Source organism: Fundulus heteroclitus, chromosome 13 (genome assembly GCF_011125445.2).
Source record: "Fundulus heteroclitus isolate FHET01 chromosome 13, MU-UCD_Fhet_4.1, whole genome shotgun sequence".
Classification (NCBI taxonomy): Eukaryota; Metazoa; Chordata; class Actinopteri; order Cyprinodontiformes; family Fundulidae; genus Fundulus; species Fundulus heteroclitus.
This window is the reverse complement of record NC_046373.1, coordinates 32,676,712-32,695,445: the sequence shown is the minus strand read 5'-3', so window position 1 is coordinate 32,695,445 and position 18,734 is coordinate 32,676,712. Positions and strand designations below refer to the sequence as shown.

At 38.9% G+C, this 18,734-nt stretch overlaps 1 protein-coding gene across 1 annotated transcript; it reads left to right on the top strand.

The window, feature by feature from the left end:
• Window positions 1-5,135: 5,135 nt before the first annotated feature.
• sdhaf3 (succinate dehydrogenase complex assembly factor 3) lies at window positions 5,136-17,463 on the top strand. Its single transcript, XM_012852260.3, has 2 exons — window positions 5,136-5,467; window positions 17,030-17,463. Exons 1-2 carry the CDS (start codon window positions 5,291-5,293, stop codon window positions 17,222-17,224), a joined length of 372 nt encoding a protein of 123 aa, XP_012707714.1. The 5' UTR covers window positions 5,136-5,290; the 3' UTR covers window positions 17,225-17,463.
• The last annotated feature ends 1,271 nt before the right edge of the window (window positions 17,464-18,734 follow it).

Sequence of the window (18,734 nt, the reverse complement as noted above, 5' to 3'; positions counted from 1 at the left end):
TCTCCTCAGCAGAGAAAGGGGACCCCTTACTTCATGGCTGTACAACAGTTCAAAAGGTGAAAAACCTGTTGAGGTCTGTGGTACTTCACTATAAGCAAAGAGAAGGTAAGGTAGCCATTGATCCCAGTCGGTGTCCGTTTCATTGACAAACTTACGCAGCATCTGCTTCAAAGTCTGGTTGAATCTCTCAGTGAGGCCATCAGTCTGAGGATGATATGGAGTTGTCTTTAAGCTTTTGATTCCCAGAAGCCAGTACACCTGTTTTAACAGACTGGACATGAAGTTAGTTCCACAATTAGTAAGAATTTCCTCTGGGAACCCAACCCTTGAGAAGAGCTGCACCAGACAGAAAGCAACTGCTTTAGCTTTTATGCACCTCAAAGGAAAGACTTCAGGATATTTTGTGGCATAGTCCGTAATAACCAACATGTAATGGTTGCCTGCTTTACTTCTTTACAGAGGGCCTACAATGTCCATTCCTAGCCATTCAAATGGAGTGCTAATGATTGGTAAAGGCTGGAGAGGAGCTCTGGAGGGGAGTTTCAGAGAGGATTTTTGGCACTGAGGGCAGCTTTTACAAAACATGGCCACATCTGCCTGTAATCCAGGCCAGTGAAAGTATTTTTTGATGCTGGCAATGGTCTTATGTTTTCCAAGGTGGCCAGCCCATGGAACGGAGTGCCCAAGAGATAGCACTATCTCCTGGACTGCTTTGGGAACCACCAGCTGCAATGCTGACCCCTGCTGACGGTAAAGAATGCCATTCTTTAGGAAAAACTTCTCCATGTTGCTGAAATCTTGCGCAGACCTTTGTTTTCCTGCTCTCTGAAAAAGACATGCTAGCGTTGGATCATCATGTTGCATTTCAGTAATGTTGTTGGGGATTTTAAAACCCAAAGGCAACTCTGGCTCAGTAGAGGATAATTTAGGAGTGTTTTGGAATTCATCCTGCCTCTTTTGTCTACGTGACTTGCGAGATTTTCCTGGTTCTGTCTCCAAGTCTACATTATAAAAAGGCAGGGCACTAAGTGTATGTGAAAGTTCCTCTTTTCTCGTGGCTTGAGCTCTGGTTACCACAACATTACATGTCTGACTAGAATTGAGCAAGTCGAACAACACAGGTAGATCTCGATCCAGTATAGCAGGAAATGGCAGATTCTCTGCAACGCCAGTAGTTAAAAGGTAACTTTGTCCTTGTACCTTAATATATACATCTGCCGTTGGATATGGCTTCTCATCCCCATGAACACAACGAACAGGGATTGTCTCAAAGACATTGACTTTATTTGGAGGTACAAAATTTCTGTGCACAAGTGTTTGGGTACTTCCTGAATCAATAATAGCTTTCAGTGTATTACCATTAAGCTTCACTGATGTCATTTTTAAATCATTCTGAAACTCCACTTTAGGTTCAGTCTGTCTGGGCACAAAACACATTTGAGTTATTTTTGCAGAGCTCCTAGGACACTTTGGTTTTGTATGACCCTCCATTCCACACAAATAACAAATCACAGTTTTGGCTGAGGCTCCTGTGGGCATAGTGAGTGGCTGGTTCTTTAGATGTCTACTCACACCAGCTCTTGGGTAATCAGGTGTAGATTTCTGACCATCCCTCATTTTCCAAGGCTGCCCTTTTCTCCTTGCTGCCACAAACACGTCAGCCAAGTGTGCAGCCTTCTCAGCACAATCTGGGTTATGTTCTTTTATCCAGACCTGTAACTCAGGAGACAACATTCTCAAGTATTGTTCCAGAATCACAATTTCACCAATCTCTTGAACAGTTTTTCCCTTTGGTTTGATCCACTTCCCATACAACTCCTTCAAACGGGCATACAGTTCTCTTGGGCTCTCATCTGGCTTTACATCCAAGGAGCGGAATCTTTGTCTGTATGTCTCAGGGTTGATATCATATTTCTGAAGGATGGCTGCTTTAACTTTATCATAGTCTAGAGAGTCATCCATATCCATATGAATATATGCACCTCTTGCTTTACCAGTGAGCAATAGAATAAGACGAAAAGTCCAATCTTGTTTAGGCCACCGGCAAGCCAGAGCAATGCGCTCAAAAGTCATCAGGGAAACGATATGACACCTAAAACAGCAGCAAGGGTTTGTTCTAAACTTCATTCCTTCTGTATTTTAAAGGTTTCTTTTCTATGTCTTTCGATTATTCATTCCATTCCACTCAGATGTACTTATGTACAACTTTTATTGTGCTGAAAATGTCTGTGCTGGATGATAGGCTACAAAACAATAAATGTGAAAATGTTCTTTTAGCTGAACAGGATCAGTTTATTAAAGTGCATTGCTTGCTTAGGGTGAATCTAGATAGATAAAAACATAATGAGTCACTGTTTAATTTAAAAGTCATCTGTACCATTTACTTTTGCCTCTTTATATATTTAAGGAGGATTATTTCTTATCTACATCCTCCTGTAACGGGAAACAAACACTGTTTTATAGTGTCTGCAGGATAAATGATGGGTTGACATATTTTCCTCACTTGTATGAATTTATTAGCAGTTCTGCCTGTGCTCTGAGCAAAGAGTGTTTGTCAGAAACAGATATTGGAAAAAAGGAAAGGAAAAAAAGGGGGAAAAAAAGAAACAGATGTTGGTCTGTGCTTAGGGCTCATAATGCTTTGTAAGTAAACATAGTAAACTCTGGGCTTCACAAGAGGCGGAGACACGTTCCCCAGATAGAGCTGAATGTAGGGTAACAAAGCCAGATGTGGGAAACTCTGTGTCTGTGTTGTTTCTAAGCCTATGGAGAGGGGCTGTGTCCATACGACTTTGGAGAAACTTGCATTTGGCTTCAAATCCCCCCCAGACTGAAGCATAGATCTGTTATTTTAATATGTGCTCAGTTGAAATAAAACCCTCTTCCTTTCAACTAAAGTCCATTTCAAAAGAGCTTCTTTCCTTGGAGCATTTAAAGAAACTCCAATACACAACAGTTGCAAGAAATAAATGCACTTTATAGGGAAAGTCTGACAGCTGCTTTGTATGTTCCTTTTCGTATGGACAAGAAATTATATACATAGTTTTTGGTTTAAGATTATTGTGCTTCAATAAAAGATTAATTTAGTTAAAGGCTTTTGCACCGTACGTAAAATATCTCCGAGTCACATAACGACCAACAGCTAATTTAGAAATGGTCTTTTTGCTAAATGCCACATTGATGTAATTAATGCTTACTTGTATGACATCATGGGAATTAAAAACAAATTAGCCAAGAGCTCAGTAAGAGTAGTGGGAACCTGTACGAGTCTGGTTCAATTTCAAGATACCTGAATGTGCCACATCCACAAGTTCAAACTATTGTAAGCAAGCATAAACAGCATGGGAATGTCCAGCCATCAAAGAGTTCAGGAAGAAAATGGGCTCTGTCTTCTAGAGATGAACAGGTTTTGGTTTGAAAAGGGCAAATCTACTGCAGAAGAAAAGCTATGGAGCTTGTTAAAGATGCTGCTGAAGCAGCTAAGAGACTGTGAAACAAGTCCAGTTGCAACCAATGAATACATGAATAAATAACAATCAAGCATCTTTATTGTCATTATGTTACCATATTAATAATACACTTTATTTATAAAGCATCTTCCAAATAAGTCTAGCACTGACTTAAGGGTGCTTGACAAAGTCAAACAAAATAAATACAGAGCACAAAAGAACAGTGCTAGTTCAATTCAATTCAATTCAATTTTATTTATATAGCGCCAATTCATGAAACATGTCATCTTAAGGCACTTTACAAAGTCAAGTTCAATCATATTAGTAGTTAAAATACAACCATAATAGAAAGTAATGTTTGAAGAATATAATTAAAATTGTGCCATTGAAACTTCTCATTAATGTGGCATTTAGTAAATAGAACCATTTCTAAATTAGCTGTTGGTCGTTATGTGACTTGGAGGTATTTTACGTATGGTGCAAAAGCCTTTAACTAAATTAATCCTTTATTGAAGCACAATAATCTTAAACCAAAAAATATGTATATAATTTCTTGTCCATACGAAAAGGAACATACAAAGCAGCTGTGTCAGATGTTCCCTATAAAGTGCATTGATTTCTTGCAACTGTTGTGTATTGGAGTTTTTTTTTTAAACGCTCTAAGGAAAGAAGCTCTTTTGAAATGGACTTTAGCTAAACAGAAGAGGATTTTATTTCATAAAAAGACTAAAGAATACAGAAGTACTAAAAATTAAACATCAAAAGCCCTAAATGGGTCTTAAGTTTAGCTTTGAACAAGACCAGGTCAAAGATGGCGCACAGCTGAAAGGGAAGACTATTCCAGGCTGTTGGGCCAGCAGCAGAAAAGGACTGGTCCCCTCGTTTGTGTCACCCAGAGCGAGGCGCCTCCAGCAGATATGTGTCAGCATCCTGTAGTGTTCTGCTGGGTGGATGGATTTTCAAAAGTTTCAGAATTCACCTATTACACACAGACACAAAACAAGACATAATAATATCCATGTTGAATGCACTGACAACACTTCCTGGGTATGGAGGGTGATGAGTGCCACTTCACAATAAATAAATAACGTATGAAATAATTATTTAAATATGTAAATAATTTATTAACATTGAAACTGAACACACAATTAATTTATAAAAAATACAATAAATATATAAATAAATAATTTATGAAATAATGATTTAAATAGGCCATAAATCTATGGAAAGAAATATACAATTTATTACATAAATAACTAGCTTCAATTGCCTCAATTAAATACATTGATTTTGTTTTAACAAGTGGATATAGTTATTTCATGATTTAATAAATGATTTAATTTTCCTATGTTGAAGCACACCATTAATTAATTTAAACTGTCACTGTGACTCTTCAACTGTCGAGGACCAATCCCGCCATAATTCAGATCAACTATTGAATAAATGTCATGTATTTAATATTTTGTTGCACACAATTTTATGTTTTAGCCACTTTTTGGCCCTGTAGTTATTTTTATTGAATCATTTATTTATTTCTGAATATATTCTAAATCATGCCAGGATTGGTCCTCCACAGTAATGCTCCTTTAAGTTGGTTACAAACCTCTGTAAAACCTAAAGAAGAAAAATGAACCCCCTGGACGGTAGGTGGCAGTATTTACTTAATACTGTATTGTAATCCACCATTAAACACGAGAAGAAGACAAAATCCCGGATAAACAAGAGCTCGTTGACTTTTGAGTGTCCTTGTCGAGGCTGTCCTGTGTACTCGTTATGAGAGTCCCAGGTCTGGTGCTGGTGGCCAGAGCTCTGAACGCCTAGACAGAAACCGGTCCGGTTCGATGGCAGCGTCGGCTCACGTCTCCAGAATCCGCTCCCTGTACAAGAGGATCCTGGTCCTGCACCGCTTCCTGCCCATCCACCTGAGGGCCCTCGGTGATCAGTATGTGAAGGAGGAGTTCAGGAGACACAAGCAGGCAGCTCCAGAGGAGGCGAAGAGCTTCCTGGCAGAGTGGGAGGTAACAGCACCGAGCCAGAGGCAGCAGCTCTGAAACACTTTCCTCACTGGGTTCTCCACAGTCCCTCAAATCAGCAATGCGACACTGTTAAAAAGATGAAGGAGGCATTTGCAGCCCGAGCATGATTGATCCTACCTTCACCTAAAAATTCAACTTTATATTTCATGCGAAACATCATTGTAGCTGTGAAAAGTGACCATTGTTACTGACTCTTTCACGTACACGCTGCTATATCAGCTCCGGACGTGAACGCGTCACAGCTGTATTTAAGGCTACAACCACAGACATCATATACGTAGACGCGTCATAGGGCGCAGGTTCGCACGTCAACTTCACCGCCATATTGTATGTGGCAGAAAAAAGTTGAGTTCTATTATTGTGTCAGAGAAGATGCCTCATTCCTGTATCTGCCTTCTATAAACAAAGGCTGTGCCATGTTTCATAACTGGACACACTAAAGTGTACTAATATATATATATATATATATATATATATATATATATATATATATATATATATATATATATATAATGTGTGTGTGTGTGTTATGAATATAAGGATCAATTTGTTAAATCTAAACATTGTGGTCTTCATTATTTCACAAAACCGTGTCACATGTGAACCTTTAAATGTAAAAAAAAAAAAAAGTGATAATGTTATGAGAAAAACGTCATATTATGAGAATTAAGGGGGAACTTTTCCAGAATAGTTACAGTTTGCAGAATTATTTCACTCCTGGAGTAATAGGGCCAGGTTAGATTATTTTAAATATTTTTATTCTTTAGGAGAATAAATTCAGGAGAATGAAGCTAAAGGGATACGAAAATAAACTTGTAATATTACAAAAACAAAAATACAACGAATACAAAGTATATTCAGAGATTAAAGTCCCTGCTCTGATACTGTTTAAGTGACTGAGTAACTGCAGATTTGCCACATCCAACATGGCGGACGCTCTGACGCATCGCAGCATAGGCAGAACCCGACCAATGACGCGTCTACTCTTATATTATGTCTATGGCTACAACGATGCAGAGTATTAGATCACATCGCTGTTGGTTTGGTCGCTGAGCATCAACCACTGGAAGTTCTTTCCCTCAGCTGGAGGTCTCTTTCGAGAAGATTCTACTGCAGGAAAAAGTCATCGTTCCTAAACAGTCCATCTTTTTGGCTTTAGCTGAAACTTAAATCATCGAGTGCAAATACACCGATGATTCCCATACACGGCTGACATGACAGGCCCTTCACAGGTGTCACATGTCAGACGGTAGTGTAGGGCTATTATAAAGGCTCCACTGTTAGCCAAGAATAATCAAACCTATTTTAAAAAATAAATAAATAAAAGACGCATACACCAACATCATTGGATCTTGTTTTTGTATTTTTTTTACTGGAAATCCACAGGATAGTATACTATAAAGATTCAGTATCCACAACGTGGTTTTCTTTGTCTAATTTTGTTCAGCATACAGTTTTTAACATGGAAAATTCTGACTAAAACCTTTGGGGGAGGGAAAATCCACAACATGTTGCAGAGCTGAAAAGAAAATGTGCTTCAAAGGGAGAGCTGATGTTTGTGAGTTAATGGGTAACTCACCCCCAAATCAACTTTTTTGCTAATAAACTGTTGATGGTTGTATCATAGTATTCTCTACATATTCTGGTCATTATTTGGAAAAATGTGTGCATATTTGTTGAAATCCTGCTTTTGTGTCTAAGATCGTCTGTGTAGCGCTCTCCTTGGCTTAAACGGTGGTCTTACATTGAATTTCGAATTAACATTGCTTTCGGTGGCGGCTCCCTTCATCTTGTGCCTTCTTAGCGAGCATTGTTGCACTTTTCAAACCCTCTAGTGACTTTTTTTCTGTCAAAAAAGCAACTAGAAACAAATCTACCAACTTTTTGTGTTGTTGGCAAATTTATGTGAAAGCAACCAACAATTCTGCCGTTAGTGTCTTGAGGCAGCTCGGAAGGGGCTGATGTGAGACAGTGGGGAAGTTTTGTGTTGTACGTTGGATATTCACAGCCAGCTATCAGACAGAGAGCGGCAGCCCCAGATCAGCCTCCCTGTATCGGCTCGAACAGGAGGCAGACGCTGCTGAAGCCGCAGAGTCTCCACTGTGCAACTTAGAACTAACATCACCGCGGCTGCGGTAAACTTCCTTCTCTGTCTTCCCTCACTCATATTGAAGGCAGAGCAAATAAGGGATCAACCATGTTTGATCCCTACAAATGAATCATGATGCGCAAAGCTGCTGGTGAGCCCGCCTGGATTACAAAGCGGGAAATAAGTATAATACATAACTGGACCAATCTGTTCTCCACTGCCTCGGCTGCACCGGCTTCGGTCATTGCTCAGTCGGCACCTTGAGCCAGCACTTCAAACTGATAATGCTCTGGCCCACTGGGTCCCTCCCCTCAACCTCCGGGGACGAAGGGGGTGAAAAATCCTCAAAATACTGAACTGTGGTATCCAGCATAACTCTGCTCACTCTCCATGATTCAATATGGCAAATCAAGCTTGCTCCCCCCCATCCTGAACACAGCCCGCTCCCCTTCCGTTCCCCCGTATCCGTGCCCACTTTGACGGAGTTTTTAAAATTTGACTGGGGGTGAGATTTTGCATTTACATGGGGGTGAGTTACACTTTAAGTGTGAGAAATTAAATGATAAGAAATCCCATCCTTCAATGAAGCCTTCAATGGCATCTTAAAAAACTGTCATGGACTGTGGCGGATTTGATCAAATCAGGATAAGGTGTAGGAACTTGAATCTGCGCTGGAGACGATGCGGGAATGTGTGTTGGCAGTCCTCTTTCTACAGTTACGGACATAAAGTGTCGAGGAAAGGAGCAGGCCAGGTTCCAGTCAGTAAATCTGCAGACTGTCGAGCACTTTTGCTATTCCGTCAATGGAAAATATGTTTGGATTATGTCTGATGGCACCTGAAGCGGCTGCTGTTCAGTGACTTCTCCGCTAACTGGCCAATTGAGTTTGACAGAAAAGCTAGACACGATGAAAGCTGGTGGCCACTCTGAGTTAAAAAACCCAAAAAACAAATAACAGCTACCAGACCTGGGGTCCGTTCTTCGTACGTCGCTAACTCAGTTAGCTGGATTTGAATGTTGACGATTTGGCATGATCTTGGATCGTTTGCTTCTTCGAAACTCATCTTGGACTTGTTGTCATAGCAACATGTGCGCCAGCTTAAACCTGCTTGCGAGCAGGCTTATTTCATGTAAACAGGATTAGATCACAGCTGTATAAGCGGAGGAGATAGGGAAGTCTGCCGTAGCCATGTCCATTTTTACAACAGCAACCTGTTGCGGAAGGTGCAAGAATAATTTCAGAGTTTTTCAAATTAATCGTATTGCGCAATAGACAGGATCCTTTAGCGCAGCCCGACTAAAGGATCCTGTCTCTCTACTAATTGTCTGTCTCTCTACTAAATGTAGAGAGATTTTTCTTGGTGGCTGTTTTAAACAGACAAACACATCATTTAACAGTGGCTTTTAAGGAGGAAAAAGTGGTGTTAGAGCCATAAATAGAAAAATATTTAAGTTATTTGTATGATGGTTTGCTTTTTATTTTTATCATATTCAGTAAGAAGATTTGTTCAGGCCATTTTATTGTGAAGTTTAGTTTTACTTTGAAAGGCTTGCTTCCTGTCGAGCCGTATATTGTATTAGAAAAAAACTATGGATGGATTATCTAGCCACGGAGCAATACAGTTTTACCGTGTAAGCTGTGGATGACTTGGAAAAAGAAGAACTTCATTTTTTTATAGATAAAGAATTTTTTGTTAAAATTCCCAGTTTGCATGCGTTGTTTACTTCCAGTGTCTAAGAAATGACACCGTTATTGGATCTGTTGCCATAACAAGTGGCTTTTTAAAATACAGTATAATAATTAAAGGCTACTATTTTGTAGAATATTCTTGTATTTCACTTTTACTTGTCCCCATGTTCTAGTGGGTCCCGTGGAGGCTCTGACATAAAAGAACAAAGTAAATATGAAATTATTAAAATGCAAAAATTCATACTGTAGAAAGTGATAGAAACATCTACCATGGACAGTATTTACGCATTAATTTGTCTGCTACTTTTTGCCAGCCCTCTCTCCTGGCTTTAGCAGACTTTGAGGTGTTGCCTGTCATTTTAATTAATGACTCAAATTCGGCATAACCTTCCATTAAAAGCTCGTGTTCTGCTTGGGAAAAAAACTGTGGGCGATCTTTGGCCATGCTGAACAGCCAATAGCAGCGCTGCTGATCATTGTTTCTACTATTTATACATTTCCCCTTTTAAACAAACGCATGAACGCGCAGTTATCTCAGATAACTCAATCCAGCCATACTAATCATAAACAACAGGTGTGTTGGAAGAACCCAATCAGCCGGATGAAATCATCTTGGATGTCTCATTTGATCTCGGATGTTTTAAGCAACGTACGAAGAATGGGCCCCAGGGCTGACCAGAGATTTCAAGTTTGAGGAATGTTTGTGGTTTAGAGATTGGCACCAGATACACTGTACCGTACAAGACTACAGTAAATTATCAACCTATGGGAATCACTGCTCTGTGGCGCCGCTCAGAACGTCAGCAATTGGCTGCCTTGAATCTTGTATGTGCAATAAAAGAAACAGTAACCTGGATTTCCTCAGATAGGAAACCTGTTGTGAATTGGCGCTATTATAAATAAAATTGAAATGAATAGCCGTCAACCTCTAAACACGGTTCCCTGGAATCGTAGAAACTATCTCAGCTTCACACAAAAAAGACCATCTGCAGGAGGATTAAAGATTGTAGCTGCATGCGTGGAGTAACATTTACTGTATCCTTATAAACGCATGACAAAGTCATGCATCGGTAAAACATACAGCAGCTTTCTTCACCTTCTGTTAACTTTGAGTTGGAGCAAACAAGTCTTTCAGAAAACCCAAAGCAACAAATTATCCGTCGCTAAAGAAAAAACGAGAAAGAAGATGCTGCAGCAAAGCGAATGTCTTGGTTGAATGAGCAAAGTGGCAACAAACACGATGCTAATTTAATCTAGTGTGATGTTACTGCACTTTAAAACGGCTACCGTTGATTTGTTGACCCTAAACGTATCATCAGATTGCAGCTTGTTAGCTGATATGAAATGACTGAGGCTGGTGCAAGGACTTAAAATCTTGACTGGAAGTCTATATGAGTAGAACCTGCTAATGGACGGAAGTGTTCTCCTTCACAAACACATTGCAGAATTTAATAGGGGTGTAAATCACCAGCTTTGTCACAATATGTTATATTGATTTGTTTGAATGACAATATGATATTTGCCCATATAACAAAGTATGTTACGATTTGTGATCGATGCAATATTTTCTGATCTCATAGCCAGGAGATTTCCTTCTGTACTTGATCAGTAGGAGAAAAGATTGATGTAGGCACTGGCCTCAGGATGACAGCATCTCCCTGTTACTCGGTCTGTGGTGCCACTAATCATTGTTTCTGCTGTCAGGGTGGGTGGTTTTAGTTTTACTTAGCTCTCTGCACTCACTAATATGAATGTAGCCACTTCATCAGATTAGTTCTGTTGTCTTGTGAGTTTATACCATGTTTGTTTTACCAGTCTGTCACCACATGATGGCAGCGCATCCTCACGAAACAATCTATGAAAGACCTGACCTGATGGAAAATGACTCAACAATATTATACATATCATTGGAAAAAGAAAATGCACCCTGTTTAAATATGAATGTTTTAAATATGTTCACATTACTTGGAAATGTAGTGGCATGACCTCAAGACTGCTTTGATTAAGCAAATGTCTGCGGCCCTTAATGTCCTGAATCCTTATTGGTAGAAATAGAGAATTATTTGGGAAGTTTAGTTTTAAATTTTAACTAAGACTTCTTACTTTTTGTAATGAGTTAACAAACTTCCTGCGATGACATGACTAAGAATCTAAATTTTGTCTTGAAGTCACTGATTAGTCGAACAGTTGGTGAGTTGTTTTATGGAAAGGTTAGCTTTATTTAGCTTACAAATCAAAGTCAGTTAAATACTTTCTTGATCTTTAAGTTCTACAATGAAACTTAAGTCCTCTTCAGTACAATTTCTACTCATAGAGTAGTCTAAGTGTTCCTCCCTCATCACTGTTGGGGACAGCTATTGTTCTCTATGATAATCATGGACAACTGGGAAATGCAAAATTACCCATCTGCAGGTAATTTATCTAATCAAGTAGACGATGATTGCAGCTGGAATCCTAAGAGGTCCCTGTCTTTGGGGACGAGGCAATTGCTTTCATCACACCGCCACACTGTTTGGAGGGATTTCAAACCCAGAGTCCATTTGAACTGGTTCCAGGCAGAGTGTTAGCTTTTTGTCATATCTGCATGCTGCATTTCAAATTGAATGAAATTTGACTAAAATCCAGCTTGTGTGTAGTTTAGCTGCTAGGAGTCCAGAAGTGTGACGTTTGAGCAAACATCTCTGATAGCAGAGTGGCTTCAGTGCCGTTGTTTAGGCAGGAAGGTACAATGTAGATGAACTAGAGGTTTAGAAGTGTCTCACTCTGTTAAATAGATGTACATCTATCTATCTATCTATCTATCTATCTATCTATCTATCTATCTATCTATCTATCTATCTATCTATCTATCTATCTATCTATCTATCTATCTATCTATCTATCTATCTATCTATCTATCTATCTATCTATCTATCTATCTATCTATCGATTAGTATGTGCTATATTGCAATAGCAAAATACTTCCTGGACAGAATATTAGGCGGAATATTATATTTCAAGTGATCCCACCCTGCATAATATTTGGCGACGGTTAACTGCTCTTCATACCCAAACCCGATGTGTACTGTTAGCAGCTGAGGTTTGACATGGGCTGGTTAACGATTTAAGGTATACTTTTAAAAAATGTACAGTGCACCCCTCCCCTACCTGTTTCATCTGTTGTGAAAGTTATAGAGCGGAGTATTTTCAGTTTGAAAGCTAAGAGTTTAGAGCAGCGTGCCTGTTAAACAGAACACAGGCTAGCTTACTGAGCCAATAGTGGAACTAATTAATTGGTAAAGTTAGCTTTCAATAGCTATGCTTACATGCAAACATTTCACGATCTGATTAAAATGTATTCGGATTAAATAAAGTGTCTTGTGTCCCTTTCTCATGTGTGTTGTGTAGATTTTACTAGCAGCCCCTCTTATGAACCCAGAAACTGGTCCATAATAAATGGTAAAAATGGTAAATGGACTGAACTTATATAGCGCTTTTCCAGTCATGCTGATAATAATATTAAGGGTCCTACTCATATTTATTGGGGATATGTATACAGTATACCGTTAGATGATTTAATCTCCAAATTCACAATTAATTTTAAGTCCTTCTAAATAAAGCTGTTTGTGTTCATAGCTGTTGGAGGAGAAAAAAAAAAAGATTCACTGGAGATCAAGATGTCTTATGGGATCTTCAAATGAGACCGAAATTACTGACCGTCGTGCATACAGTGATGCTCAGAGGGACAGTCCCCTGAATAATTTTTTTAATCTTTCTAGTTACATTAAGTCGCTGCCTGATTTGCAAATCTTTATGAGCACAGTCCTTGTTGCATTATTGGCTTCACCCTCACCAGGTCAAATAAATGCAGGTTTCCAACAATAGCACAGGCTACAATCAGAAAAAAACTCCACTTTCCCCTATGTAAAGTTAAAAGGAAAAAGAACTACACGAGGAAAACCTTCCACTTTATCTTCTGCTTTCTCAGAGAGGAACAGAGGAGCAGAAATGAATAAAGAGCGAGACCCAAAATAGGATTACATGGCATGAACGTTCAGTGTTTAATCCATTTATTTCAGAGGTACCCGTGGGAACGAGCCAAATAAATCACCTCCAATTGGCCAAACAGGCTCTCCCGAAACAGACGCACAGAAAAATGAGAAATAAAGGAGAAAGGACAATGTTGGCTATTACCCAGTGAGGGAATGGCCATCAGTTCATCCAGGAAAACACTTTGAAATGATGCAGAATAGAAATCTGATTAACTAAAAGGTTCAATGTGTGGGATAAAAAATAATCACATGGTCTCCAACAGGTCTGAAAGTAAGGTGAATGAAAAATCTCAGATGAACAGCAATATGATTGGCTTAACAGGGTGTCATTATTTTTCAACCAGACTCTAAGCCTGTACAATCACCTGAGGCAGATATCATTTGAAACTTTCTGATCCATTGTTCTGTAGCCATCCTTCTGTAGTTAGTTTGATTTTACTGAGATCTGTGGTATTTATTTAGACAAGTTCCCTAATCTTTCCACCACAGCATGTTTTATGTTCAGGGATTTGATTGATTGCTTAATTTAGTTCTTCCAGGCATTATTTTATACATTTGCTGCTGTGTTTGGAACTGGCTACATGTTGTCCAAGCTTCAGCTGTTGGAGAAACGAGCTTTTGGTCAGTAATGAATGCTTTAAGACAAAGAAGAGTGTAGCTCCAAAGGTCTCAGGTTCTGGGGATGAAATTAAAGCTTTCCTCTGATTTGTATGACACTAAGGTTCTGGTGCTGATCAGCCATAAGTGGCTTTCCCCATACAGTCATATTCAATAGAATATTATCAATTAGAATATTCTAAAATATTGCATTTATTTTAGCAGCTCGGTTTACTAAGGGAAAAACAATCTAGATTAACACAGACTGATGATGTTTTGAAGCCTTTACTTCTGTTAATTATGATTTATTCCCTGCCTGCTGCTAATAAAAAACACCCCATTTAAGATTAGAATATTGCATCCGACCAATAAAATTGCAACAAGTTTCATGCATAAATGGGGGCTTAATGAATGTGTTTTTAATACGGGCTTAAAGATACGTTTGTTTTTTTTCAAAAAGAATGTTTTATCTGACAAACAAGCCTCTTAGAAATGCATATTCTAATGAATTGAATATGACTGAGTGACACTATATGTGTCCTCTGAAGTTTGGCTTAACATCTTCACTTTTGGCCATATCTGTTCTCAGGGCCTTGTTCCAGAGGTTTGTTTAGATGCCACGGGTTCTGTTTTCTTTTATATAAAATAAAGCCATCTTTGTGAAATCTAACGTTTGGGAAATCCACTTTTTGAGAGATTGTTGCCCATCCTGAATTTCTCCTTCCTAAAACAATTCCCCATGGTGTTCAACATAATGTCAGAAACATTCCTCAGGAGTTTTGGTTTATATTGTATTGGTAGCATCACACAGTGTCTGCTGTTTCATCTGCTGCACATGCAGCACATGCAGACTGCTCACCAGTCACACTGACTTGGCTTTTTCAGCAGTTAGCAACCCTAGAAAAAAAATACCATCTTTATGGCAGAAGCCGAAGGGCCTACCTGGTCTGTGTTGTATAGCTTAAGTGATCCCCAGATTTTTGTTAGTCTTTTCTTTTTTTCTTTCTTTTTTCTTTTTTTTTTTTTTGCTAAACAAAGACCAAAACTTCCTCCATGGCAATGTGTTTAGATCTGCGTCCAGCCACTGTAACCACAAAAAGTCTGAGACAAATCTTGGATGATTTCTTTAGGCTTTGACCCTCCCTCTCTTCCCGTTTGGCAAGTATTCAACATAATCACATTATGTGCAGGAAGGAGCCTTTCAGATAAATAAGCTTGTTGTTGCTCATAGGGAGAGCTCTCCAAGCCCAAGATGCTCTGTGAATGGGCAAACAGCAGACATTGACTTAGATGATGGATGGAACAGGGACAGGAGCACATGGGGGTGGCCATAGAGTTGCTCAAATGATGAGTCATATCAGGCATTTCAGCTTTGACTCAACTCGTATGTACTCAGGTTGACAAGAAAGGTTGTTTGTGCAAAAAGAACACTTCTGTATGGGGATCCTTAGTACAGGTAGCTCACCTTACGCTTTACAGCATTTGCTTTCCTAGGTGATTTCCTATCTGTGCCAATTTGTTCAGTGGGAATTCCTCAGAAATTGTACCTGTAAGTTTACGTAGTTCTGCATAATTAGAATGGTCTACACACAGACAGTATGATGATGACCAAAATACCCTTTTCTGAACTTTCTCACTAACTTTCATATTGACAATACGACACGTTATTCCTTTTAGATACAGAACAGGCGCCAAGGTTTGTTAAACAAAAACATTTAGAAAATGTATGCTTTGGTCTTTTTTGTTCCATTGTGGGACGGACACTAGCTAACAGGCTCCTCTCCTGTGAAACCAACTCCCAGTTTTAGTCTGTGAGGCAGACACCCTGTCTACGTCTAAGACCAGGATTAAAACTTTCCTTTTTAACAAGTGGCTTAGCTTATCCTGAGCTATCGCTGTAGTCGCGCTGCTATAGGCTTAGGCATGGGCTAAGTTACTGCTACCAATAACTTCATATTCTCCTACAGCTGATCCAGCTGGCCCTCTTTAAGTGTTTAACCTCGTTTTGCTCCTAAACACATAGCTGAGCTAAGTGTCTGTGCTCTCTTTCATCCTCTTTCAACTGAAGTCAAACCTAAACCTGATGACTGTTTATTGATTATAATTTCAATTCAATTCAATTCAATTTTATTTATATAGCGCCAAATCATGAAACATGTCATCTCAAGGCACTTTACAAAGTCAAGTTCAATCATATTATACAGATTGGGTCAGATACAGATTGGTCAAAAATGTCCTATATAAGGGAACCAGTTGATTGCATCAAAGTCCCGACAAGCAGCATTCACTCCTGGAGAAGCGTAGAGCCACAGGAAGAGTCATCTGCATTGTACATGGCTTTGCTGCAATCCCTCATACTGAGCAAGCATGAAGCGACAGTGGGAAGAAAAACCACCCATTAACGGGAAAAAAAAACCTCCGGCAGAACCGGGCTCAGTATGAACGGTCATCTGCCTCGACCGACTGGGGTTACAGAAGACAGAACAGAGACACAACAAGAGAAACAAAAAAGCACAGAAGCACACATTGATCTAGTAATCTGTTCTACATTATTTTATTATAGATTCTTTAAAAACATAGTTTATAATTTATGGAACCTTTATTCTAGCATGATTTCAGTTCTTTATTTGGCATGTAGAGCACCTTCTATCCAGGTGACTATGGAACCTGCAAACAGATTGAAGCAAAACTGGGTTGTTAATCACTAAATACTGTGATCACAAATCATAAACTGTGTATGAAGGGATTTCTTTATAGAACAATTCAGTCCAGGTTACTACTAATACCAATAATAATCTTTGTCATTGCAGCATTCATTCCAATGAAGTTTGACTTCTGAATTTAACCCATCCCAAACATTTCATTGCGTCAAAAAGGCTAAAACAGAAGAAATCTGTAGGAGGCAGTAACATTCTCAGATTATTGTAAACATGGATTAGTTTTGTCCAAGACAGGGAGTTTTAAACTTAAGAGGAATAAATAATTGCTTGTCAGGCTTTTCCTTTAAGAACGCCTCTACTCTGATTTAGGATAAATGCTGAATCACTTAAATGATTTACAGGGCAGATAAAATGTAAACAAAGGTGTTACTCTAATGTTGACTGTATACAAACTAATCTGTCTGTGCTTTCTTGCAGAACTACAAGGACACCCTGCAGACCCAGGTACTGGAGTCAGCAGGAAGGCAGAGTGGTGGCGTGATGTTCGGAGCAGACCTGCCCGAAGAGAAGCTCAGTCAGTTCCAGAACGAACAGATCGGCCAGCTGTACGAACTCATGCTGGAATCCACCAAACCCAACAAACAGTTTGACATCCATGAGGACAGCAGGTGAAGAAGTGGGCCAATAAGATGTTATCAAAGGATATATGAACAGGACCTGCTAGTTCTGACAAATTCATAAAAAGTGTATTACCTTTGGGTGTCAGACTGGACTCAAGGCCTAAAGAGAGGCTCTTAAGGATATTTGATCATGCTCAAGTGCTGTGTAATGGTTCTGTTTCTGTGCTCAGTCCATTAACTGTCACAATAAAAAGGTTCCTCATGCTACTCCACGGGTGCATTAAGACATCATTCATTGGTTTCTTTTGTCAACTTTTCTTCTTCTAAGATGCTCATGTTTGTGTTACAAATGCATCTAAATGTTCTACTTCTGCAGATTAACCCAGAGGGCTTCTTTCAAACCTTTTACTAGGACCTGGGCCTGTTATTAGGTTTAAAATTAACAGTCTTTAAAAAAAGCTAGAAGATGCCATACCATACCAATTTTATTTATAAAGCACTTTAAACACCAGCAGGACCAAAGTGCTGTACACAATCACAAAATACAACATATAAGATCAATAGCCAATTTAGACTTCTGTTAAATCTGCATCAGGTCCAAACATATTTTATTGAAGGTTACATGTAAACTTCCTGCAGTAAATGTCATCTCAAGAAGCTTCTTAAGAGAATGTGTCCAATTCTCAGCTAGTCCAGTCCCAATCAATTACATTTAATGCACTTATTTCCAATGCAGTTCAGTCCAATTAGAATAACATTCAGACAAAATTACAAACAGTTCTGGTGATGCAAGTTATAATCCATTAAAGGAATATTCAGTGTGTTATACAGTGACAGAATTGTTGTTCACTGTAAGAAATTGGCAGATTGTCTTTCTGTGCCCATCCTAGTCAAGCACAGCAGTAGAATGAAATATGGAGCTAATAAACATTAGCTAACCTTGGTTCTGTCCTTTAAATATCACCAGAACTCAGTGGAGCGTTTCGGATCAGGCTACCTTTTACTAAATGTGCAAGTATGTAATTGTGATGATGTCCCTTTCAAATGATTTTTGTTTTTTTGGAGGTGGGATGATTTTAGTTGTACCATTGTTGCAAAGGTGGAAGAAGGTCTGGGAAGTTTTCTGTTTATGGCCTTTAAAAGGCATGTTTTTGTAATGGATAAAAAAAATTTTTTGTCACTAGTAGTCGCCAGAATAAACTATTCAGAGATGGACTAAGCACTCGTTCCTTATGTGATCTGATCCAACTATGAAGATCTCTTGTTTGAAATACAAAGCAAAAAGTTGATCATCTCAATTTTATGTTATTGTTTCTGGTCTAAACTAACTGTCCCTGAGAGTCAATAGTCATGAAAAAAAATCAGGGTAACCAATGAGAGCGTGCATATTTTTCCAATATATTTCAATATATGTATATGTCATTCACACGACACTGAAAAATAAATCAGTATAGAGAAACCATGAAAACGGAAGGAAAGTCCTTTAAAAATCAAATTCCCACTTAAAATGGCTAAAATCAGATGAGTGTTGTAGGATGAACACATATGAAAATTATCATTTT

What these genes read in the sequence shown, in the direction of transcription:
- sdhaf3 (XM_012852260.3), top strand. Translation starts at nt 5,291, where the DNA reads ATGGCAGCGTCGGCTCACGTCTCCAGAATCCGCTCCCTGTACAAGAGG. An exon ending in GCTTCCTGGCAGAGTGGGAG is followed by an intron (nt 5,468 to 17,029) that starts GTAACAGCACCG and finishes GCTTTCTTGCAG; the next exon opens with AACTACAAGGACACCCTGCA.